Source organism: Magnolia sinica, chromosome 14, assembly GCF_029962835.1.
Source record: "Magnolia sinica isolate HGM2019 chromosome 14, MsV1, whole genome shotgun sequence".
Taxonomy (NCBI): Eukaryota; Viridiplantae; Streptophyta; class Magnoliopsida; order Magnoliales; family Magnoliaceae; genus Magnolia; species Magnolia sinica.
This window is the reverse complement of record NC_080586.1, coordinates 40,900,126-40,927,877: the sequence shown is the minus strand read 5'-3', so window position 1 is coordinate 40,927,877 and position 27,752 is coordinate 40,900,126. Positions and strand designations below refer to the sequence as shown.

Below are 27,752 nucleotides of genomic sequence, written 5' to 3'. Positions count from 1 at the left end.
GGGGGGCATCTGTTGGAGCATAAAATAATGAAGAAAGATTGAAAAGGAGAAGATCAAAAGGGATTTGGAGGAATGAGGAAGAAAGAAGAAGATCAAGCATCATGTTCAGTAGTTGTGCGGGTCGCTCAACTAGTAATTAATTGCGCAGACCACGCAAACAACTTCACTAATTATATGGGCTGCACAATTGATTTCCCCGTTGCGCGGGTCGTGCAACCAAGATCAGAAGTAGATTGTTATGGACGGTCAAATCTGATGCAAGGTGGGCCCCATGGCACAAAGATCAAAGGTCTGCACGTGTGGGGGCCTATAAATACCCCACTCCCCCTCTCATTTGGGAGAGAGAAGAATTTTGGAAGAGGAACAAAGCTCTGAAGGAAGATTGAAAGTGAGAAGGGAGAGCAGTTATTGGTTGTGCAGGCCTCGCAACCAATAACTAGTTGTGCGGGTTGCGTAACTAGGCTATTATATGGCCAGTTACAAAAAGGGCCAAGATGCTGCCGAAATTGCCCAATTCGATCTTTGTTGCTCTAAGCTCTCCTTTTGCAAAAGGGACAAACTCAAAAGGGGAAAAGATCGAATGATCAAATCAGCACAACATTTCTCCTAAGGAGATGACCGAAGCACAATTCAAAATGCTGCCGAATTCGAGATTTGACATTCGAACTTTGTCAATTTATGTATTTCAAATAATCTATCTTAGAATCAAGGGATATTAGAGGATGTAAATAAACTCAGTATTATGAATACGATGATTGTTCTGTATATTCTTTCTTTGTTATGTTCTAATAAGATAATTTTCCAAATCCATTACATTTGTTTCTTGTTCAAAACAACAGGAACATCCTTCGGAAATCATTTATGACCGGTCAAAAAGTCCTCTTGTGTAATTCTCGGTTACATCTTTTTCCCGGTAAACTTCAATCTCGTTGGACCGGCTCTTTCACTGTTACTAATGTCTATCCACATGGGGCTGTTAAGATAAAGAATCAGACGAATGACAATGTTTTGAAGGTAAACGAACATCGTCTCAAGCCATTTATTGGGAAGTTCGATTAAGAGGATGTGTTCATACCTCTGATTGATCCTGTATATCAGGATTAACTTCCTAGTCTGATGGAGATATAGTTAGGTTTATTGCTTTCATAGGATTTAGGATTATGATAGTTTGTTTTTCAATAAGTTTAGTCTTCATGCTAACCCATTTACATGTTGAGAACTTTGTAAAAGCTTCAATTCTCCTTCTTCAGGTACTACCTTTCCATCACTTCTCCTTTCTTTTCGTTATCTCATGTGCATTGCATGCTTATATCTTTTACACTGAGGACAATGTAGATTTTAGGTTGGGGGTGTGTATTAGGTAAACTAATCAATATTTTTTTAGTCTTTGAGAAAAAAAATTTTAAATTTTTCAAATTTTCAAATTAAAAATTTGTTTGGAAAGCGATAGTTTATGCACTTAAGAATGCTTTGAGTATGATGATAAGATAGAGATCGAATTTTGAATTGTTGGAGTTTGATCAACTAAGTAGATTATCACTTAAGTTCTTTCATTTAAATTAATTAAGATGAATTTTGAATATCATGTTGATCTAAATTATAAGACACATTCAATTTATTTTCTGTGAATTGTGCTAGAATTTATGATTATTAGTATGTGAATCATTGATAGATATTGAAAATTAAGTCTGAAGAATTTTATCAACCTTAAAAAGATGAAAAGAACCAATTAAACAATAGAGAGATCGACAAAAAGGTCATGTATGATGAAAAAAATGAAAAGTTTGAAAAGAATGAAGATGAAAATACTAAAAGAATAAATAAATAAAAGTGACCATCAATATAGAATCAAAAATTGGAAAAACAAGAAAAATGGAATAAATTCGAAATTAGCACTTGATTATTTAATCAATCTTAAGGTGATGAGCATGGCTAACATTATGAAATGATAGTACCTTTATGGAAAGTAAGTTGGAATTCATTAAGCACATTGGAAGATTTTAATATATGAACTTATGCTCCTGAGTGATTGATAAAGAACCTATTTGATTGATTGCTCATATGATTCGGCTCTAGGTTTTCAAATTTTCACTCTTGCTTCTTTAGATTCAACTCATTCATACTTAATTGCAAGTTTGAACATTGAGAATTAAAGATTCTTTCACGCATGTTGTAAGACCTCGTCCATTCCGTACCATTTTATATGCTTATGTACACGATGATCGACGCCCTTGGCCAGACCTGGACTATCCGTGCATAGTACACACCCAGCTGACCGGAACCCCAAGGCTTCGAAACCGATTTCATATCGACCGCCCCATCGTCGCGATCGCGTAGGTACCACCCGTACGTTTGTGCGACACTCCATTAGTGAGATACACTGCGAAGAATCGTTACTGTATCATATGCGCATGGCACCATATGCTCCATTTCACACATGTGCACAACACATGCCATGCACACATGTACATGTCACACATGAGTGAGAGAATCTCTACCCATGTGTGTGATGTCACCCTCTCATGCCATCCCTCCCTCATGTGCTCCCCAAAGTCAACTTCTCTTCATACCATATCCTATGCATGACATCATCACACCATGCCATCCCATGCCCCTTTAATCCACCATTAATTACTAATTATGAATTAATTGTCATAATCCTAGACTAATCTAACATTAATCACAATAGCCTAACTTAACCAAAAATTTTATCCATTTCTCTACAAATACCCTTCCATCCCTTAGCATTTCACCATTTTTCTACACAGAGGGAGAGAGAGGAGTGATCTTGGTGAGCCATCAACTCCATCAATCCCATCCCTTCCATCCAACTCAACCATCCATCTAATCCATCTTGGTTTTTTTTCTTTTTGATTGTTTGGATGATTAATAGTGGTGATGATTTGATGATAATGATGTCATCAATGGTGTGGATGCATAGGAGAATACATATAAAAAGATGATTAATACTGGTGATGATATGATGATAATGATGTGATTAATGGTGTGGATTCATGGGAGAATACATATAAAAATAATAATAATAAAAATAATTTATTATAGACTTTATGTGGGACCCATTGATAGTGGGCCCCACTAGAATTTTGTAGGCCATCTAAACTGTCCAAAGTGTGGCCCATTGGGCTGGCCACACACTCACACATACACACACGTGCACACACACTACATAATAATAATAATAATAATAATAATAATAATAATAATAAAGAAAATAAAAATTAAAAAAATATATAGAATGAGGACGCTACAGTAGGCAGCATCTTAGCTGCTTAGACAAAGGGGTTGGACTGTGGGCCCAGCAATAGGCCCCACCCATGATGTATGCATTTAATCTACACCGTCTATCCAATTTCCCAACTCATTTTAGGCGTTGAGCCGAAAAATCAAGCCAATCCAAATCTCTGGTAGGCCACACCATTAAAATGACTATTTTAATAGTGATAAACTATTAAGGCCCGCTGTGATGTTTCTATACGCCAAAAAATGCTGGATATTGGGCTCGTTCGGTCTGTCACAAGCCATAGAATGCATTAGATGGAATGGATTATCTTGATGTTGGCCCCACCTATGAAAAACCACACTAAAACCAAAAATAAAAAATTATATACATAGCCAAGGAGCTCACTACGCCAAAATTGTGAATTTACGACGTATTTTTGCGAAGCAAAAATCGCTTGGTTTAACGACGGATTTAATTCATCGCTAATGGAAAAAGTCCATCACCAATCCTGTCTTTCTCGAAAATCCAGTCCAAACGTTGCAGAATTTCACGATTAAAATCTGATTTACAACCTATTTATGACGGAATTTGCTCCGTCGTAAATTTGCGACGGACTAAATCCGTCACAAATTTTAATTTTGCGATGGAGTATGTTCAATTGCAAATTCGCGCCCAAAATACCAAATGGCGACGTTTTTCAATTGCTTTGGCGACGGATCATGGTCCATCGTAAAAGGACTTGCCTCCAAACATTAAATTTTTTTATTTTTTTTAAAATATGGTGGAAAAATTAAGTTTTCTTTAGTCTAATAATTGTTTTTTAATAGAATTTCGGTGGTTTAATTGTACATATTTGTATCTAAGATTATTTTTTAACAATTAATTGAATGCAAATATATATATATATATATATATATATATATATATATATATATATATATATATATATATATATATTACTATTACCTTATTCAATTCTTTTCTCAAGTCTTGTTAAATTCAAATAGTGAGTAGCCTATCCTCAACTAGAATATCGAGAAGTTCAAAAAATTTAACAATGTTTGAGAAAAAATTTAGATTTTGAAAAAAATAAAAATCATGATTTAATAATAAAAAAACTATTTTGTGGGAACAAAAAAAAAAGAATATTGAAGAAAGTTGATAATTTTGAAAAAAAAAAAAAAAGAATTTGATTTCGTGAAAAAAATAATATCCTAAAAAAGAAAATTAAAAAGATTTTAAAATATGTGAAAATTTTCACAATGTTGAAAAATGAAAATATTTTGAAAAAGAAAATGAGAGTTTGTATTTTGAAAAATAAAATAAATTTGAGAAGTTCGATAAAATTTGACCAGTTCGGAAAAAAACAAATGCTTAAAAAAAATGGAGAAGTTAGAAAGAATTGCAAATTTTAAAATAAAACAATATTAAAAAATCGATGCTTTAACAAAAAACAAACATTTGGAAACGAAAAATAAAGAAGTTGAAAAAATTTATGATTTTGAAAAATAATTGAAAGTGTTCAAATTTTGAAATTAAATGAAAAACTTATTTATAAAAACACTGAGATTTTGAAAAAATATATATCTCATTTTAAAAAACAAAATTGAAAAGTTAAAAACAAAATGATGCTTTTGAAGAAAACAAATTGGCATTTTGGAGTTTTTGGGGGAAAAAAAAAATTAAAATTTGAGAAAATTTTTGAGATTTTGAAAATAAAATTCAGAATTTGTATTTTAATTTTTTTTTGAAATATTATATAATAAAAATGATATTTTGTTAAAAGTTTTCAAATAAAAATTAAGAGTAAAAAAATATACATTTTGAAAAAAAAAATGTTATTTTTAAATGGAAATTGAAATTTATCTGTGAAAAAAATATATTTTTTAATAAATTATTAGGCACATCCACTAATTGAACCTTTAACCGTTTTCGGACAATCTAATTTGTCCAGATTAAAGAGTAAATAACTTCAGATGTTTAAATCAAATTTCACTTAAATTGTTGATCAATCTTGTATGCCCAATATCTTTTTTATATGTAGTCTCATCGGGGCGAGTAACTAGTCAAATTGGGGATATTGAGCAGTAAAATAGAGTGAATGGACTAGACATATAAAATGAGCCAAATATTCTAGTCAAAATTGTAACCCAACTTATTGACCTCGCGAGAACCTAAGAATTGATGTTAGTAAGTTTTGTAAGCCCCGTCATGATGTGTGTCGAACATCAACACCATGCATTTGATGTGTCCCATTTAGGTTATGAAATATCTCAAAAATCATCCGTATACGAAACTCAGGTGGGCCATACCATCTAAAACCATGTGAAGACATCCTAAAAAATATATAAGCACTTGGTGGGGTCCACATGAGTTTTGGATGCGGCCGAAACTTGGTTTGACCCCTCATCCAAGTGGGACACACATAATGAGTGGGTTGGATATGTGAATCACATTTAGGTGGACTCAATATATGATTATGAATATTTTAAGGAAACCCCTCTCCACTACATTTAGGTGAGTTACTCATTACCCTTAGTATACTAAGTAAACTCTATGGGGTCCACCATTATTTATTTATTTTATCCACTTTGTTCATCCATGTTAATAGATAATTCGAGGTTTAAAGAACAAAAAGGAAGCAAATCCAAAGCTCAAGTGGACCACACCACAGGAAATAGTGTAATTGAACCTCTATCATTGAAAAATTCTTGAAGGCCATTGAAGTTTTGAATCAACCTGATGTTTGTGTTTTATCTTCATTCATATCTTTTTGATATTATGAACAGGTTGAATGGCAAATAAACATTATTGTGGGCCCAAGGAAGGTATCAACGGTGGAAATCATTATTCCACATTGTATCGTGTGGCATGGTCCACTTGAGCTTTGGATTTACCGAAAATTTGGAATCAACCCACACCGTTCATCCATTTTTCAAGATCATTTTAGAAAATTATCCAAAAAATAATCATATCCAAAGATTAAATGGACCACACATAAATACCAGAAGGGGTGATGATTTTCACCATTAAAAAATTCATAGGGCCCACCATACCGTTTATTTTCCATCCACTCTGTCCATAAGGTCACAAAGACCTCGATGAAGAGGAAAAACAAATTTCTTATTGATCCAAAATTCTATGACCCCCAAAAAGGTTTCAATGGTAGAGGTTCAATCCCCCATTGCTTTTGATGGTGTGGTCTACTTGATGGTTAAATCTGTCTTATTTTTTGTCTCAAGCCTTACGACATGCTCGCCATATGGATGGACGGTTTGGATATAACACATACCTTATGATGGGACCCCCAGAACTTGCTAACGTCACCCAGCCCATTCCCAGATGCGGATTAGCTACTGAAGTACTAAAGTGACGTCACCGAGTTCTTTGGGCCGCACCATTATGTATTTTTTATATCCACACCATCCATCCATCTGGAGAGATAATTTTAGGGTAAGATCTAAAGAATGAGTCACATCCAAATCGCCAATGGACCCCACCATAGAAAACAGTGGGTAGAGTGACGCCACTGTTAAAAACTTCTAAAGGCTACAAAAGTTTTCAATTAGGTTGATATTCGTGTTTTCCCTTCTTTAATGTCTTTTTTAACTTTTGAACAGTTTGGATTTCAAAAAAAAACATCATGGTGGGCCTTAGGAAGGTTTCAACGGTGGGCATCAATTTTGCCGCTGTTTTCTGTGGTGTGGTCCACTAAAGCTTTGGCTCTGCCTCATTCTTTGGCTCATGTATTAAAATAATATCTACAAATGGATGGGCGTTGTGGATATAACACATACATCATAATGGGGTCCACAGAACCTGGTGACGTCACTTCAGTAGCGTGTCCGGCTACTCAACCGTCGATATCTAATCTGCATCCCCCGTTCCATCTGCGTATCTGGTTAGGGCGTCGGCCCTAACCAGTTCTCTCCCTCTGTCTATGTCTCTCTCTCTCTCTCTTCTGGCAGCTCTCTCTATCTCTGCAAAGATGATAACATTTCTTCCTATTCCTTCATCTTCTTCATCACTTCTTCTAGAAGCTTCCCAAATCTCTTGATCGAGAGCTGCTTCTACGATCTGCAATGCCCAGAGAAGTAACGCATATATTCCAAATCTCGAGCGTTTCAACAGGAGCAAGAGCATCACGGAGTCAAAAGAGCCTTCCTCCAGAAATCAGAGAATGAGCTTGCTATTATGATTTCCTTTTCCAGATTTCTTTGTAATTTTTTAAACATTTTTAAAAAAAACTTAAATCGCCGAAGATGTGCCATTCACACAGGTTCGATCTCTTGAAATCAAAGGAATCCGAGGCTCCTCTCCAAAAGTTCGATCTCTTCCTCTCTCTATCTCTCTATGTCGCTCTTTTTCTCCAAGGGCCTCGTTTTCTCTGTTCTTCGCTGAGATTTGGGTTTTCTCTGTAAGCTCTTTTTCCCTCTCTCTTTCTCAGATTTGTTTTTTCATTTAGATTTTTGGTGTATGGACCATAATATCATCATTTTAGGTCACTGAATAATGGCCCCACTCATAAAAACTAAAAACCCCAATTGTGTAATACCTCTTATATTTCATCCATGCTAACTGTTTGATGAAATGGCTCAACAAGGAATGATTTGTGTTGTGGTAGCTGAACAGAGGGTTGTTCTGCTTTGATTTTGTGGATTAGAGTTTGGGCTGTAGTAGGGTCTTCACTTGTTAGAAATTAAATACTTACATAATGATGCTTATTAGTTAGAATATCTGATAACTGTATACATGCACCAATCCTTAGTTACCTGGAATTTTTAATAATTTACATTATTTAAAATATTCCAATTCAAGTGTAGTGCATCTAATAATCTGAAACAAGGCTACGATAGTGATGATAAGTTAAAATCTCTCTTTATTTTGAAATCTGTTCAAGAAAATTCTGATTTGGTTTCTAATATCCCTTGCATCGTATGCTTGGAGCAAATGTTTCTAATGTCCATAATGTAATTTGCGCTGATGCATTCATCCATCCTTTCCATGTTCTGTTACTTTTCGTGCGCTCTGTTGTCTCTTGACTATAATTAGATCTAGAAGATGGGCATACACTGCATTTAGTTGCAAGACAGCCGATCCAGTCAGAAACACCGCCAGGGGCTGGCTCTGGAGAGACGGGGGGAAATCATGAAAGTTTGACTATAAATAGAATGTCCTTGTTTCTGTCAGAAACCAAATACATAATTCTTTTTGGCATTAGATCTAAGCCTCCCCTATTTAAGGTCCAATTTCTAGTTTGAGCATTTTTAAGTTGCAGAGATCTAGAGAGGGTAGCATGGAGTTTAACACAAGCTCTACTCTATTCATTGTTACAATGAACTTTCATATCCAGAGATTCAGTTCCTTTTCAGCTGTGAACAGGCAGTTGGGCTCTGTGGATTGTATTTTGGTTTCTCAACAGGTTAAAAAGTTTGGTCAGAGAAATTGTAAATTTTCAGGCTGGGATACACCAACCTTAATCATCTAAGGATGTCTCTATGTGGCTGTGGGCATATGGCTTGGGAATACAGCTCATTGCAATCGACATTATCATTCCAAGATTACATGCCTGAATGTGGTGTATTTCAGAATCTGAATGTCAAACATATTTTGGGGCTGTCACTGCTTCAATTTGTTAAGTTCATGGCAACGAGTAGTTTGTATTAGTTCATTTTTTCTATCAATTGCATGGCTGTGCTCACTATGTGAAATTTTGCAGGTTCTAAATTTGACCGAACTAGAACTTAATCGAGTGGATATCCGTGTTGGGCTATCTAGTGCTTTGTATTTTATGGATGGATCTCCTCAAGCAGTGTGGCAGTTGCGTAATCTTGTTTCACAGGTTTAATTAAAGCTTTATTTGATAAGTTGCCCTCTTTTTTTTTTCTCTATAAATGACTCCACCTTTAGAGTTTGCTAAGCCCATGGAATGGCCCCTTAACTTTCTTTTTTACTCATCATGACAGGAAACAGGCTAGTTGTAAGAGTCTTACAGTTTTAAGCATTTGCAACCATGAATTATTCTTTTAGAACTGATATGGAGGTTTATCATATGGAGCATTTGTTTTATTTTGCAGGAAATGATTCAACTCCTGGTGCCCCCCCGTAACAGGGTTGGGCAAATTTCAGTGTGGTTCTGGGAACTTTCAATATTGGGGACCAAGGTGAAGGCATTGTACCTGACCTTACGCTGGTCTGTTCATCGGTTTTGTTATAAGTGAATCACAGTCAATTTTCCAGTTTTGTAGGCTAATTTTTCTCACTGCTTTCTTTCATAGATTATTGGAGCAGTTCTGAATTCTGTTGGAGTTGGAAATGTGGCTACTAGTGGCGGGGCGAGCAATACACCTACAGCTGTGAGTAATGCTTTGTTTATGCAGTAACAGTTTACATTGAGGTTCAACTGTATTCTCATCTGGGTGTTTGTGATTATCAGGCCAATGTGGCTGGCCCACCATCCTAAGGTGTTGATTTGCATCTTGCTCTAGTGGCTTTCCTTTAAAGCTCTCATCTTGTGTACAACTAAAATTTTGGAGAGTCATTATCATAAAGTTGCATTTATAGGCCTAGTCCATTCATTCTTCTTCAGAGCCATAGGCAATGCGTTGATGTAATTTGGGCATGACAAGGCATTTTCTTTCCATGGAGATTACTTTTTGACTTTTATGATGCACAATTTCACACTCTCTGAATCTTTTGCCAACTAGTTTTTTGTATCTAGTTTTGCTTAATTGTAACTTTCTGCAGTTCCATAGAATATTGCAGGGCGCATTGAAAGAGGGGGGAACTACTGATCCAGTGACACGGGGACAAATTCAGGCAGAAACAATGCAAGTAGGAGTGGCCATGCAACATTTAGGAGCTCTTCTTTTAGAGCTTGGTCGTACTATTCTGACATTGCGTATGGGGCAGTCCCCTGTATGATTTCTTACCTTTCTCCGTTTCACTGATTCAACTTCTCCTCTCTCTCTCTCTCTCTCTCTCTCTCTCTCTCTATATATATATATATATATATATATATATATATATATAATGTTTGGGAAACTGTAGGCTGAATCTATGCTGAATGCTGGACCAGCAGTTTACATATCTCCATCAGGGCCAAATCCTATAATGGTTCAGGTTATTATTGATTTATGGTGCCTACAATGTATGATATGTCTATAAACAATGCTTTAAATCTCCTCCTCCTCAGTCTAGGTTGCAATGCTGTAATGGATAAGAAACAAGCTCCCCGTTTATCAGTTGTTTGGGTGACCTTATCTTCTGAAAGTGAGAATAATTCATGTGCAGTATCTCGGTTTGTTCATCTGTCTCAATGCATCTTTATGTGCAGAGGATTGCTGATCATGAAGCTAGTTTTTGTTTCTCGTTACTGTAGATAATCGACATTGGACTATCTTTCAGGGAAAAAAAAAGATAATTGACATTGGGCCAGTGAGTGCTTTTTGGTGCCTTCTTTAGTCTATGCTGCTCCAAAAGCCATCAATTGTTAAGTGGCTGTCTTACATCCACCGAACACACAACTTACATGTGTCAGCAGACCGTCCAGATTGTGTGTCCCACAGGCATAAACCACGTTTAGCCAAGCAGTTGGTAGCAAATATCAAAAGCAAAACTGCTGGTAGCATGACATCAATAGGAAAACCATAAAGAAGAAAATGTTTACTTGGTGTGCATCCGTATGTCAATAGTTTGAGATGGGAACTTGGGAGCATTTCAGTAAAACATGGTTGTCAGCAACTAATTGTGGAAGTCCTTGCCAGCTCCAAAGTTTGCGACCTTTTGGTGTGTAATGCTTATGTTTCTGCAGAACTTCTATTTTGTTGCTATTAGTTCATTATTATTTTGGGACAGGATTGGGTGGGGACTGTCTTTTATTTTTCCAGCATATATGACTGAAACATGACCATGGTGGCCAAGGGTTTGTAAATGATCAGTAGCTAGTAACAGAACTGCTTCTGGTGAAGTCATTCTTTAATGAATTTTTGGCTGGTTGGATGACTTGATCAAAGCATTAGAGAAGTTCAGATGTGTCATTTAGGGCCGTTCAGGTTCTTTGGGATCAAAGTCTTTGCATATTGTATCTACACTGTATCATTTGAATGGTAGTCCTTCAATTATAAAAAAGAAAAGGCAATAGAAACTTATCCTACATTCTTAAAGATGACCTGATCAAAGTCTTTTCCAGTTTTCAGTTTCTTTCTTCCTTTGTCTTTGTTTCTCTATAAGAAACAAAGTTTCTAACAAATCACATGCAAATCCCCATACTACAACTGTGTGCCTAATCATGATTGACAACACATGATTCACGATGCCAAGTTGCCAACTTCAAATAGTTGGGATAGGGCTATGACTACGATGAGTCTTTTGAGAATCTCAAAGGTACTGCTTCTTATGCTTCCAATTTCAAAGAAGCAGTTTCTTTTGGGTCTTCTTCTATTCAGAAATGAAAATTTTGAGATGCGTAGAATTTTCTCTGCCTTAAGAGTAGGTATGATCTTTGTTTCATTTCGATTTGAATTCTCCTTTGTTTGGGTCTGTTGTACGGAACATTAGAGAGATGAAGCAATTAGAACAGTTATTTCATTTTATTTGTTTTCTAGTCTATTGGTTTTTTTTCGTTGAGAAGGTATTCCAAAATTTCAGCAGTTAGCACTTTCGGATAAATAAAATTCTGGTTTACTTCTTAATGTGTAGTATCTTATGAGCCTTCTTTTGTGAGGGAATACTATAAGCATCAAGCCCATGGATGTTCTAGATGAGTTGTATTAGCCTCCATTTCTTTTCTATATTGCATTATGCGTGTGGTGTATCTAATGGAAAGCTGGGGTCTCATACACATGTTCCATATTGGCATGTGCGGCTGCATGTTGATGGTCATGAATCCATATACATGTGGGCGTAACCTCTGTTTTATGTTAACTTGATATGGTTTTTGACTTATTTGATCCCATAATATTGTAGGCATTGCAGCATGTATAATCTTCAATTGCATAGTGTAGTTTTGTTGTATATAGAGAACTCAGTGAGGAGCCAATGTTTTTGGATTTGTTTGCATCCAATTTATGCTCTCAAGCCCATATTGATGAATATGTTATTTCACATATTGATCAAAACATAAAACCATGTCTTATCTGTTGCCTTGGTGGATCTTTTTACCTTTTCCCTTTTCCCTTTTGGAGTTATAAAAGAAATAATATGAGATATGGTTTATCATCTGGTACATATTCTCTTTTCTCTATGCAACTCCAAGAAATTCATTGTTCATTTTTCTCAAGGGCTTTCTTACTGACTACAGGCCTATCTGTTATTCGGAGATGAGAGGAGTATTTGTTCATATTCCAGGAAGCTTACAAGGCTGCAATGCATTATCTATACCATGATCCTTGGTAATTTGTTATTATTTCTAGTCCACAAATCTTACTATTCATGTTTATGTTTCTCATTTGGATTTTCAAGTTGCAATTTTGACACAACTATAGGTACGTGGAGGTAAACATGAATTTTGCTTCCATGGTGTGGCCATTATTTAACAATCTTCAGGCACTTTTTCCTTTTTCTTCCTCCCTTTTCCAAGGATTTCTATAGTCTTCATCCCAACGATATGTTGTCCTTGGATCTTGAGTTTGCATGAGTGGGGCCGATGGACCTGGTATCCAGGTAGTTGATCTGAACTCATCCTTTCTTTTGCATTTTTTCCATTTAATATGAACTGTTACTGTTTTTAATTTCAACTGTCTATTTTCGGGCACCAATCTAAAGGTTATGAATGCCCTATTGCAATTCAATGTTTCACGTCCAACTTGAAACTATGGGAATTGTTGTTTGGGTTAGCCCCAGAGGCCATATCTTCTATTGAATTGAGTTGTTACCAATTTTGTGAATAGGATTCTTATTAAACAATCATGTGAATTATTTTTTGAATGACTATCAGGTGTAACATTCAAAAATAATAATAATAATAATTTTCTTCTTTTTATTTACATATATTTAGCGACGGACCAAATCAGTCGCTAATTTTTGAACATCGATAGTCAACGAATTTGAAGTCCGTCGCTCTAATTATTAGCGACGGACCTTATCCATCGCTAATATTTTTAATAACGACTAATTCGAGTGGGGTTTTTCGAATTTTTGCGTTGGATTTTTTAGTTTTTGCGACGAATCTTATCTGTCGCTACTTATCCGTCGCATATTAAACGACGGATTTTATCTGTCGGGGAAAAAAACCGACCCAGTAAATAGTGACGGACCAAGCGACGGACGAAATCCATCGTTTATTTGGTTTTATGATGGATTTGGTCCATCGTAAATTCACGATTTTGGCGTAGTGGCTGATGCCCCTGGCTGCTGATGTCCAACGTCCAGAGGACGCTGCAGCTACTGCTGCTTGGAACGGGTAGGAACAATGGGCCCCAACACAGGCCCCACCACGATGCATGTTGAGCATCTACACCATGCATTTGATGGGTCTTCTTTAGAAACTGGGATACTCCAAAAATCAGTCGTACACGGAACTCAGCTAGCCCACACCATCTAAAAACATGAGAAGACTTGTTTCGACGTTAACAAGTTCTGTGGTTATGATCATGAGGTATGTGTTATATCCAAACCGTCCATCCATTCAGCGAGCTTGTCTCAAGGCTTTAGAAATTAAATTAAATTAAATTAAATAAATAAAAATTTTAAAAAATAAAATAAAACAGATCTAACTATCAAGTGGTCCACACTACAAAAGCAGCAGGGGATTGGACGTCTACCATTGGAACCCTTTTTGGGTCACAGAAGTTTTGGATCAATATGAAATTTGTTTTTTCTTATCTTAATTCAGGTCTTTGTGACCTTATGAACACATTGGATGGCAAAATAAATGTTATAGTGACCCTGTGAATTGTTTAATAGTGAAATCATTATCTCCACTGCTATTTGTGGTATTGTCCAGATAATCTTTGGATATGATTCATTTTTTTGGATAATACTCTAAAATATCTCTATAGAGATAAACAGTGTAGATATAATAAATACATCACTTTAGGACCCATGTAACTTTGATCTCCTTGAACCATTCGTACAACTCGAAGCTCGAGAATATAAAAACACTTGCTGGGGTCCACTTGAAATTTTGATGCATCTGAAACTTGGTTTGAACCCTTAACCAAGTGGGGCACACATAATGGATGGGCTGGATTTGTGAACCATGCCTCGATGGGCCAACAAATGATTATGAATGTTTTAAAGGGGAATAAGTAGGTGTTTCCTTTTATGCCCATGTAGGGCCCACCAGACCATGGGGCCCACTATGATGTATAAGCTACATCCGAACCATCTGTCTATTTTAGTGGCACAAGAAACGGTGTTGTTGTAATGTCCACCATTAAAACCTCCTAGAATTTCACCATAATATGTTTGTTAGATCCACATCATCTATCAGCTTTTGCAGACCTTATAAATGTGGCCCTGCCACATCAGTGGGACCCACCCACTTGGATGAGCCCAAATTACCCATAGTTGAAACCTTCGAGGGTCCACTTTGATGTTTAGGAGAGATCCAACCTGTCCATTTATGTTGCACAGATTGTGACCCTACAACGTGGCCAACCTCCTTAGGGTCACTTTAATGTTTATTTGTCACCCAAAACTGAGTGGGCCCACCATGTGGGACCCACTATAAAGTTTATTTGCCATCGAAGTTTGTTGGGGGCTATTGTGTGCCCCACCATTATGTTTATATATCATCCAAACTATACAAAAGTCATCCCTACTAGATAAACTGAAAGCATGAAGATATTGCTTGAGCTGAAATTCCCTGGCCCACTTAAATCAATGAACTGGTGATTTTGTGCGGCCCACTTACCTAAGCAACCTTGTGATCTTGTATGGCCCACTCACTTGTACAAAAATGGTGATTTTTGGCCTTTAATCTTATCTTTGTAAGATGTATGAATGACCGCTTAATCTAGTGTAAGGGTATGATATACGTGTTTGGCCCCTTAATCATGTGGGCATGTGACGTATGTATGGTCACCTAATCTTATGCAATTATGGAGAATATGTAGTCGTCTAACCATATGATTGCGAAATGCACACAAGGCCAACCAATTACATGAAGTCGGGTGGCATTGGTGACCACCCAATGATATGACCACGTGCTTATGGGCATGGCCATAATCACCTAAACCATAAACAATCAGGTTGTACGTGCATATTTTCTTAGTCATGAGTATTATAATATAGGTTGGATTATATAACTTGATAATGGGGTAGCCTTCAATTCGGTGTCATGCAACATAATTACAACCCTTACATTATGCTCATAGGTGAGGCAGATGTGGGACCACTAAACTATATTTGATGTGATGGAAGCTAGTTCTTGGTCTCTTGATCATGTGACACTGAATCTGAGTTATTCTCCATGTGAAGTATTAGGCGGTCATAGTTTAAGAGTTAGTGTAATATAGTGTAACCGATTATGGTGGGTATGCTTGTGATTATACCTTGGATACTTTGAGATGTGGTCACTAGACCATGATACAAATTGTATGTCCACTCAACCAAATGAAATTATAGCATCGACAACCTGACTATGTGAGAGCTTAATAAAGTGGTTGCCCATAGATGTATGAGCTATGGTGTAGTGAAAATAAGTAACCATGTGACCTTAAATCCTTTATTATGGCAAGTTGAGTGACATTTGTGTGGCCACTAACCATATGGATTTTTGATAATGGAGTGGCCATAAGACTATGTGGGCATATGAGAATTGCGTGATTACTCAGACTCCTAGACTATGCTGACAGTGTAACCTCTTGGGTATGTGAACATAGGATGTGTGTCGGATTGATTATGGACCTTACATCGATGTAAGTATTGCATATTTCACCATTTATCCATTAGGCTAGCTAATTCTAGAACATGATTCTAAAATGACCTAGATCTAAATTCCTAAATAAGTCAGATGATATGAAATAGTGTTAATTGAACATATAACTTTCGAACACTTGTGAACCCACTCAATATACGTATTTTATCCGCACTATTCAATTGTTTTTTCAACCAAACAGTTCGATCACAGAGACCGCTGACGTGTGCCTCATACTTTTAAACTGTTCTTCCTTGTACTACCTTAATGTACGTGAGTTACCTATACTATCTACTTGATGGGACCCATCGTAATGTTTGTGTGTGGACCCATCTGCTTACAGGACTACTTGGAAGTAGGACCCACTACGTTATATGAGACAAACCCACGTCATACAACCATGATAACTCTTATGTGTATATTATATACCCAAGTCGTTTAACTTAGGGCTCACTTTATCTTATGAGGTTTACTTGTGCCTTCCAGACCATTGTAGAACTACTATGATAATTATTTGCAAATCCAACCTACTAACAACTCACTTGAAGGTGAAGCCCTCTACATTATATGAGTTTCACTAGCACCATCTATCCTGTGGCTCATTTACTATATGTTATATCGATGCCTTTCATCTCATAACCATTTGGTGCATGTACTTTGCATCACCACCACTCATAACCATAAGGCTCCGTTAGAGTATAACCATATGGTTTCAATAGAAGAAAATCACATTGGGCCAAAGCCACTAATGGAATATCTATCTTGCGAAGGATATAGTGTAACTCTGAATACAATTAATGCTCGTGATTATGATAACTATGGATGATATTAGTGATGTTAGTGATTATGGTTAATAGAAATATGTGATTTAATATCTTGACTAATGTTGTTCCACTTCCTAGCATACTATATTTATTTACTTGACCATGTTGATATTGATCATACTCATATACCATGGAATGATGGTATGTGCACGTGTACTTCAATACATTTGTTCATGTGTAAGATATGTCCTCTTCAATTTAGTCACATAACCATTGATTGATATAGTTGATAGTGTCACATGATGATTGTATGTCATTTTTGGCTTAAAGGTTAAGAAGACCCTAAACTCATGACATCATATGCATACCACATGCACTTGAACGTATGTCTTATCATAATTGCTTGAATTCATGCAAAGTCATGGCATACATGATGATCAAAATATCACAGTCGCGCCGTATAACATGAGTTGGATCTTGACGATGAAATGTGTATCTATAATGATGACTTAGGTTATCCCTGAAAAGGAACGGGACACCGGAAGTATGGAAATAGTAGAGGATGATGTGCCCCTTGGGTTGAAAGTCCCTAAACCACTATGCTAGCTAGGGATACCTCACCGTTGGGCTGAGTGGATATATGAGTCATGGATTTGACTCCCACTGACGAGGTCGGGTTGAAAAGAGGTGGGTCCAACCTGCGTAAGGGCTGAGGTGCAAATAGGGACCGATCTGACTCGCCGGTGAGGAGAAACGCGAATGAGGTCCACTACTGGCATACCGGGTGGAAGTCCACCGCAGGGCGGGTATGCGAGGTCGATTGCTAGTGCCTGGTGCGTGAGTGTCGACCACGGTGTTTTTCGAGATATACAGTTATGATATGGCATACCAATATGATGATGATGATGTGATTACGGATGTGTGTAATACGGTTATGGCCGTGGTATAGGAGAAATGAAAATATGACTTGGTGATGCTGGTAGCATTGACTCGGAGTATTATTATGATGCATATGCATTGCATTAGCATTGACATCATACCTTACGTGCTCACGCCTTTCACCATACATGATTTCTTCGCGGCATATTTATCTTGCTTGCATGTAGGACACACTGCACACACGAGTATACTCATTAAGCTTTTTGCCCAAGCTTCATATTTCTCATTTTTTTGAGGGCTAGAGTAGCTTGAAAGACTTAGCTTTCTTGATGCATTTCATCTATTTTTAGATTTAGCAATGTTAACTTTATATACCTTTTAGAAAGCATTGTACTTGTAACCATCGGGATTTATAATGGAGAGTGTTGCTTGATATTTTGATCATGGATCTTCATACTCAGGTATTATTATTATTATTATTATTATTATTATTATATAAAATTTCAGTCAAAAATCTTCCCTGCAGTGCGCCGAGCTCGGGACTTAGTGTATGCAAGTTGAGTGCCGGATTCGGGGCATCACGGAAGTTGTCCATCCTCAGATTTGGGGTGTGACACATGTTTTGCTCGGGACTAGCAAAATACTGGTTGAGGGGGTGTGTTGAGTAGAAAATATTACATATACCCTCCTATTTATATCTTAGTTTTATAAACATGATAATGCTTAATGGGTATATTATATACATGTTTATATTGCAAGGTGAATCTAAGAGCTTGAATTGAAAAGAGTGTTAAAAGCATGGATTTAATGCAAAAGAATCACCAAGGCAAGGGTTGGATCTTAGGAGGCCAAGATTGAAGATTTCAAGACCCCAAGATTCAAGGAAACCAAGTGGAGAAGAAAGAAAGTCGAAAGTACAAAGTGCAGAAATTCATAGAATCTGAACTTCACTATCAATGTCATTGACCATCGGTCGATGACATTGAAGCCAGTGCTCGATGACATCAAACACGGGTCCATGACATCGAAGAATTACATAAAAATCAAGTTGGTTACTGGACAAATTGGATGCAGTTCTCAATAACATCGAAGACCTGCTCGATGACTCAAAGGCAGTTCGATGACATCGAGATTTTTGTGAATTTTTGGAGTAACTCGTTGGAACACTGTGGACACATTCTCGATTGATCGAACACACTTGGATGACATCAAATGCAGTTCAATGACATCGAAGGTATGTTCAATGATATGAAGAGTTACGTAATGCGAAAGGTGTTATGCAGTACGAAAAGGCGTGACTTCCGAATTCAACTTACGTTCGATGACATTGAAGGCATTACACAGAGTGCCTAAATTTGAGGTGGTTTTCAAATACAGTCAGACAAAGGCTATAAATATGGGTTCTTTGAGGAGTTTTAAATATAAATTAGGTTTTAAGAAGCAGAGCCAAGGAGTGGAGCAGTTGCCTAAGAGTTTTTCTTCCTTCCTTATTTTTAATGCATTTTTTAAAAAGGTTTTAGATCTAATCATGTTTATGGTTGGTTAAACCTCTTAGATAGGGCTAAGAGGTGAAACTTGTAGCGTGTTGGGATGATTTTTTATTTTTATTTTATATACTTTGATTCTTATTTTTCTTGAACCTCATTAATTTCTAGTTTGCATTTAATGAATATTTATAGTTTTCTATGATTTATTGTGACTCAAATTACAATAGATGTATGTTGTGATAGCTTTAAATATCTTCTTTTCCTATTTTGAGATTGTGAGATTGGTAAATCTGTTGTTCACCATCGTCTCCTAGGCATGGTATGATGATGAAATCCCTTCCAATCATTACAATATTCTTTCATATGTGGCTAGGTCAATGAAAAATTCAGATTGAGTATAATTGCTTCATCTTCCAATTAGATAGGATAAGATTCCAATTCCAATTGTGTCTCTTGAATGAAAGTGAGGTAACATCCTGAAAGCTACAAGTGGATCCTCGGCACCCTAGTTCCTACCTTTCAATTGATAGTTTTAATCAACATTATTCACAATTACTCACTTTATTCCATATGTAGGTTTAGATCTTATTCTAGTTCTAGTTCTAATTATTTTCAGAATACGTACAAATTTAGTCTCTGTAGATTCGACTCCGGTCTCACCGAGTTAATACTACATCGCGACCCTACACTTGAGGTTGTGAACAAGTTAGATTGTTTGATAATGAGTATTTATGAAAATTTCAAAATATGCATGCTTATGAACCAACAGGTTAGATTCATCTTAAGTACTCATGCAGCTTAAATTTAACCCGTTCCTCCCCTTTCCTTCCATTTTTTCTCTTACCTTGGAAAAGCTCTCTTGATTTTCTCTCCCTTCCTCCCTCTATTTGCATTGCATGTGCCACTTCCTCTAATATATATAATAATTAAGAGAAGATTTGGAAGTGGGGGACCCTTTACTTTTTTAGTACCTCCTCACTTTTAACTATGCCCTTTTATTTATTTTTTTCTTTTGGCTAACCTCTTAATTCTATAATGCACTAAATGCGCGGAGTGAACCCTACTAAACTTTTGACACACCGGGTCCCCTAATACTATATTTTCACGTAAGCTAAATGCAGAGAGTACAAGTCTAATCGGGGCTACACATGAAAAGGAAAGGGGCTGCAATCTAGGCCATTGTAGTGAGCCGAAAAATCTGAATAGTCTCTGGATGAATGGTTACATTTTCTAAATGACAATTTTGCCCTTGTTTTAAAGAGTAAATATCGTTCTTATCTCTCAAAAGAGAATCTCGGGACCGTTTGGAGATTCTTCTGGTCCAGAAGGAAGTAAAAGAATCTCGGACCGTCTGAAGACTCATGTAATGGAGATTCATCTGTTCAAGAAGTAAGAGAATCTAGAGCTGCTCCTGATATAGATATATAACATGCATCGTAGGTACAGTGCAACTTCCAGCAAGAAATGGGCAATGCGGGTGCATCATGAAAGAAGAGCTTTGGTAGAGCATTGTTTATTGGAATTAATTAAAAATTAAATTAATAATTTAATAAGAAGAGGAAGAGGCAAAGGGTGCTCTATGAGGAATGCCCTTTCGTCTCCTTGCATTAGAAGAATGGCTAGGGTGAGGCGTGCGAATGTGCATCTCTTGGCCGGCACCCACACGCAATTCATCTTCGTCTCTTGCGGCCCCTTGATCTCCTCCGATCCCTTCCACCCTATCATCATCGCCGTCCATTCCTTCAACCTGATGTGTGTCGTCTAAGATGAAGCTCGCATCTCCATTTCTCTTTATTCCTACAAGCTAAGCATAACCAATCACATTAATTAAGAATACATGCCTCAAGGGGGCCAAACAAGCAACCCTATCCACCTTATACATACATATATGTGGCACACGTGTGAAGCAATGTCGAGGGTCAAAATTCTGGAGCCGAGAATCCCAATGGTCAAAATGATAATAAGCATTCAATGGGTGGCCATGAATTAATCAGCGGTCCAATTTCGAATCGGGCGTTGAGATCTACGTCCAATTATTACAATGGTTTTTGGGCTCCACAATTTCCAGTCCAGATGGCAGTGCGTTACACATGTAACATCGATCGGACCAATTTCTCTAGTCTGATCGATTTGAATTCAATTCAGTCCATGTCATGGACAGCCTGGCTGATGGACAACCACTATTAAAAAAAAATAAAAATAAAAAAGGTCGACAGTTATGTAGCAAGCGAGAATAACAAGGAGGACGGATCCATTTACAAACGATTCTACCTTAAGCTTAAGGTACTAATTAACATGTGGGGGCCATTTTGAAGTTTTGATTACATCCAATCTGTTCATCATTTGTGAACCATACTTTCCTGGTTTGGAACCGAAAAATAGACATATGTAAGACTTGGGTCGGACACACCAGAAGGAACTGTTGGGATTAACAACGTCCACCATTGAAAACCTTCCAGATTGTATGTGGAGTTGACTTTTTTGTTTTTTCTATATTCCATCCAATCCATTCAGAGGATGCATTATATCAGGATGGATGGACCCCATTACTATGAGACATTGAAGAGGGTTTCTGCATGAATTTTATATGATGTGACCCCACCTAGAAACGTTTGTATTAGATCTAGCCTCGAAAACATATATTGATGATTCACGATGGCGACGATCGTAGGGAATGAAGAGTGTAATGTGAGGATGGAGGACAAACAAACCTTACAACCCAAAGAACAGAAGCGCAAGGGATCTAAGAGACTCCTCCCACATATCTCGCAAGCATGAGCCCCTCCTTTCCCGCTTCTTGGCTGTGGCCTCTCGTTCAAGAACAACACTCTCGCACTGTTTATTACATACGTCTGTACGCCTCTTATGTCCAGCGCCTTCTGTATCTCCCCCACTCTCACCACGTCGTGATATGATGATCTCCTTATCTACACTAGCCCCATCTATCAAACCAATAGGAAAAATAAAATGCGAAAATAATAATTACAAAAATACCACCTGAATAACACGGTGATCCTTGTGTCTCGACGCACGGCAGTAGTAACAGAAGGCATCCCCGGCGCAATCCAGGCAGTACATGTTGCGCTCGCTCCGCGTCGCGTCTCGGTGCGTTCGACAGACGGAGAAGAAGTCGGTCGATAGCAATGGTTCTAGCCATGGTGGGACCAGCATCATCGTTCGATAATGAATTATGCACCCCCACCACAAGAAAGAAAAAAAAAAAAGAAAAAAAAAAGATGTTTATTTGGAGATGGAGACGGGAATTCGATGATCGTGCGGTTGTGGCGTCTCAATGGGATGCTGGGCTTGATTGATGGCCGTTCGATGAAGATGGAGAGTTTTTGTGATAGGAGGAAGATGGGGGGCAGGGGCAGGGGCAGACTAATGGAAACAACCTGCAACTTAGAATTCAACAACACAAGAACGCCTCGACAAGGAACAAACGCATAAACAAATGGGGTTAAGGTGGTCCGATCGGACGGCTTACGTTTGATGGGGTCGCTCACGCGCTTCTTATGCCGTAGATTCAAGAAAAGAGGGATTGTTTGGCTTACGCTACTTTGGCTGTTCTTTGCGTCTCTTCGTATGCTAAGGTCGGCCGTTTGAGAGGGCAAGTTGTTCTAGAAAACGATGCATTCCACGTGGATGGCACGTGGACCATGTTGCTGACGTGTAATGAAATGGGCCGTCCATTTGTGAGAGTTGTTGGTTACCGGACGCAAACTTGCGTGAAGCCTTCGTGCACGGAGTCCGTGTAACCCATAGTTCAGTGGGCCCGACGCGAAATCTGTATGAGATCTACTCCTTCCATCAATTTCCATCGATCATTTTCATTTTAGTATGTGAAGCGGTCCACAATAAGATATAATAGGATGAAAATGTCCACCGTTAAAACCTTTGTAAGGCCCACCGTGATCGTTTTATGCCATTCAACCCATTCGCAAGGTGATTCCCATCAAGTCCATGGATCTTAATAAAGTTTTAATGGTGGGTGTTTAATCTGTACTGTATTATAGCGCGAAATCCGTATGAGATCTACTCCTATCAATTTCCATCAGTCATTTTCATTTTAGTATGTGAAGCGGTCCACAATAAGATAAAATAGGATGAAAATGTCCACCGTTAAAACCTTCATAAGGCCCACCGTGATCGTTTTATGCCATTCAACCCATTCGCGAGGTGAATCCCATCAAGGCCATGGATCTTAATAAAGTTTTAATGGTGGGTGTTTAATTTGTACGGTATTATGGCGCAAAATCCATATGAGATCTACTCCTTCCATCAATTTCCATCGATCATTTTCATTTTAGTATGTGAAGCGGTCTACAATAAGATATAATAGGAAGAAAATGTCCACCGTTAAAACCTCCGTAAGGCCCACCGTGATCATTTTATGCCATTCAACCCATTCACGAGGTGATTCCCATCAAGTCCCTGGATCTTGATAAAGTTTTAATGGTGAGTGTTTAATCTGTACTGAATTATGGCCCACGTAAGTTTTGCGTCTAGCCTGAATTATTAGTTCGTATCGTGAAAATAACCTGACAAAACTGTGGGTAACACCAGCTTACACGCAACTGGCATATCCGGTTAACTAGTGTAAGAATGTCAAGTCCACTCATACAAGCGGGTGCTTGGCACTCCCCTCCCACGCAGCAAACATGTCACACGTGTGTAACATGCCAGCCCATCACCAGATAAGTACCACTGCCCCGAGCCTTAACGGAAAATTAGGCCAACCTGACTGTACAGAGAGAAAGGGATGGTTAACATGTGCAAACCAAGGTCTACTTTCAACGTACATGTAGCCTACCAACCTGATGATCAGATCACCAGAGTGACAAATCCCGTTCTACGGAGCTTCTTGGCCTAGAATTTCTGGGGGATTTTCAATTTCTGAGCCATTGATTCGCCTGATTTTTAGTGAATGCCTCTCCATGAAAGGGTGCATCTAATGCACGGTGTAAATCACCAAGACACATCATGATGGGGCCACGGAGCTCGACCTCATAGGAAGCGACCTCATGAAACCTATTCCACACCTCATGGAAGCATCCCATCCCATTGAGTAGTGTGCCCCAATCCTAGTGGACCTTATAAGCAATCATCATGAAGGTTTTAATAAGTGGCTAAGCACTTTAACTGTTGTCTATGATGTGGCTCACCTAAGTCATGGATTGACCTAAGATTCAGGTCCGTGACCCACCATAAAATGGTGGGTCTGATTGATGGAGGGGATGCGTGACGTACATTATGATGGGCTCACACGGCTCGACCTCATGGGAACTCCCCTGAGGTCAACCTTACAGTACCATTTGTACATGTGTATTAAAGTGCACGAGATTATTTGTGCACGGGTATGCAAGAAATTTTATGTGTGTACTGCCAATTTGTGCAGGGGCACGTGGGGAACTTTATACGTATGTGTACTGTATCGTTTTTATAGGCGCTTCCATCTGATGCGGGGAATTCAGCAACTTTCGCACACTGATGCCCCCACCATGAGATTGCCAGTTGAACGTCCAATGGCACGTTGCTCCAACTTCAGCTATGCAACAATGGGATCACCCCTGTTCCCCGCTGGATGTGCATGACAGTGTACATTGTTAATCCCCACCAGCGCCATCCCCTGCCATGATTAATCAGAGGACGTCCCGCGTGAACTGTACTACGAATATGTATGATAGATTCATTACACCAAAATCGTAAATTTATGACGGACCAAATTCGTCATAAAATCAAATAAACGATGGATTTCGTCTGTTGCTTGGTCCATGGTTGTTTGTTGAGATTCAAATAATGCATAATTTTTTCCATTTATATCTTGGTTTTATGAACATGAATCAACTTAATGTTTTATTTTACTCATGTATGCGTTACAAGGTGAATTTAAGAGCTTGGATTGAAAAATGGTGCTAAAAGCATGGATTTGATACTCAAGAATCACTAAGGCAAGAGATGGATATTAGGAGATCAAGATTGAAGAATTCACATGCCAAAGATCCAAGAAAACCAAGTGATGAATGAAGAGAATTGAAGATTTGAAATGAAGAATCCTGAAATCATCCTAAAAAAATATATTTTGAAACTCTAAAATCTATTTTGAAAAAATGCACAGCGTGAAGTCTATTTTAACAAACTGCGTAACGTGAAGTCTATTTTAAAAAATTACATAAAATTGAGGTGGTTTCTAGAGTTTTCCAACTTTGTACGAAAGTTGGAGTTCCCAACTTATAAATAGGGCTTCCCAAGGCATTCCTAAGCATCATTTAAGGCATTCTGAAGTAAGACTTAGGATTTTTAGAGAGTTTTATAGTTTTAATTTATTTTTCTTTACAAGCTTTTAGATATTTATTCTTTCTTGTTGCTTTCTTTTTCTATTATAGTTATGTTTTTCTAAGTTTCATCTAGCCCAAGCTAGAAGGGAAGTACATTGGTTTAATGCTTTCATAGTTATGATGATTGATTATTTTAATGATGAGATGAATGATACATGCATGTTATCTATTGTTCAAGTTTAGTTTTTTATCCTAATATGGGATCTATATGTTTTCATCATATGAGATCCACATTGATGGATAGACTTACCCTAAATCTATTAGATTTTTTTAGATAAGAAAGGTTCTCAACTTGCTATATTTCTTTGATATTCATTATCTTATAGATATGAATTCTTAAAATCATTGACGCTTGAGAATATATATATATATATATATATATATAAATATCAATGGTGCAAATCCACTATTTTCTAATCTTTAATATCATTTATTTAAAATGTTTAAATTGTTTTATTTTCTGATTAGGCCGACTATAGTGCTCGGATCCTAGTTGTGTTATCAAAGTCATCATGATTCTGGAACATTAACCTATGTGTGGAACTTTGAAGCTTGGTTGTTGTTTTAATTCAGTTGAATTACGTTCATTCAAAACTCCCAAAATCAAATCATCAGTTTAATTTTTATTACTTAGTTTGTTTTGCATTTGATTTTCTCATTCTCGCAATTCATCTATCTGTGGAATTGACCATGTATTCACGGGATATTACTTACGAACCTCTGCACTTGGAGGCAAGTAATCAAGTTTTTGACGCCGTTGCCGAGGAGAGACTAAGATATATTAGATCTGTGCATGATAGCTAAGGTAAGTTCTTTTCTGAGGTAAGTTCTCTTCTAAACCCTCTAAATTTTCTGTAGATTTTCTGTTTTTCTTCGAAAGTAAATTCAATTAGGTCTTTCAAGTACTAACTATGACATAAGGTTGCCCTGCTGAAGATTTTATCACTCAAGTGTTATGGTTGTCCTACAGTTGTTGTTGATCACAAAGATTATCCGCTGAATCTATTTTCCAAATTAACATAATTTAATTTATGCATTAGTTTTATTTTTATTGATTTATTTTTTATTTTCGCTTTGTGGATTGAACCCTTATGGTCGGCCCTGCTGCCTGAGTTGTTGATTTATTCTACTTTGTGGATTGAACCCTTATGGTCGGCCCAGCCGCCTAGGTTGATGGTTAAGTTTTTATTTTTATTTTGAGTATCATACTTGCTATTTGAATTAGTGATATTTTTGTGTGGTGTGAATGATTTATGTCCCGTTGGAGTAGCGATCAACTGTCACGCCCCAAACTCAAAAACCGGCCTCACGGAATTTCTGATCTCCGAATCTGGCGCCGAAAGCGTCCTTAGTACCTCATTCTCGGCTTCCACCCATACACTAGATTTCGATCCTGGGATCCTACAAGGAGGATTTTCAGTATGATTTTTTTTTTGTAAAGGAGCATAACATCAAGCATAACCAAGTCACAAACGACAACATCAACACCACATATCTACTAATATAAACATTCGAGTACAATGCTGAAAGGAAAATACATGAATAACAAAATCTCCAAAGTGATCTGCCACAAGTTCCTGCCTCAATGCTGCTGCGACCTAACGTCACCTGCATGTAACGGTTAAGCATAAGTTTATAGAAAGCTTAGAGGGTGGTGTAAGTGTGTGCATAAGATAAGTGTCAAGCACACAAATATCAGAGTAAGAGAAATACATGCAAATTTATAAGTCATTCAATATCAGAGTATGTAATGCAGATCGGCTATGCAATGTGGAGTCATAGTGAGTCAAATATTAGATGCCGAGGATGCAATACTTTATGCAATTACTGACGAACCATGAATACCATCAGCCCCATCTAGGCTATATAAATGCAGAAACATAGCAACTTAAATGCCATATGCCGCGGATGTAATGTAATATGCAAATCCTGACGAGTCCATAATACCATCAACCTTATTTAGGATAGGCAATACAGAAGCATAGTAAACCAAATGTTATGTGCTAAGGATGCAATGCAATATGCGGTGCGAATGAAATGACTAAGCTAGAGTGTGAAGACGGGATAATAGTACGTAGTATCGCAAGTTATGGGGTTCATAACAAGGGACTTCTATCCAAACTGGCCCATACCTGGTTTGGATAGTTGGACACAATGTGGTAAACTTCTGATTTCAAGTTA

The 27,752-nt window shown here is 37.5% G+C and overlaps 1 protein-coding gene and 1 long non-coding RNA gene across 3 annotated transcripts; one reads left to right on the top strand and one right to left on the bottom strand.

The window, feature by feature from the left end:
- Positions 1-9,340: 9,340 nt before the first annotated feature.
- LOC131225628 (uncharacterized) lies at positions 9,341-10,178 on the top strand. Of its 2 annotated transcripts, XR_009161439.1 has the most exons (4): positions 9,341-9,434; positions 9,520-9,597; positions 9,678-9,705; positions 9,997-10,178. It is a non-coding gene; the product is annotated as an uncharacterized LOC131225628 (long non-coding RNA). The 2 variants fall into 2 exon arrangements; XR_009161438.1 differs by lacking the exon at positions 9,678-9,705.
- Positions 10,179-20,640: 10,462 nt separating this feature from the next.
- On the bottom strand, positions 20,641-22,827 carry LOC131225734 (protein RGF1 INDUCIBLE TRANSCRIPTION FACTOR 1). The gene is made up of 3 exons (XM_058221324.1): positions 22,231-22,827; positions 21,945-22,160; positions 20,641-21,037 (listed from the first exon to the last, which is right to left on the bottom strand). Exons 1-3 carry the CDS (start codon positions 22,405-22,407, stop codon positions 20,780-20,782), a joined length of 651 nt encoding a protein of 216 aa, XP_058077307.1. The 5' UTR covers positions 22,408-22,827; the 3' UTR covers positions 20,641-20,779.
- Between the last annotated feature and the right edge of the window lie 4,925 nt (positions 22,828-27,752).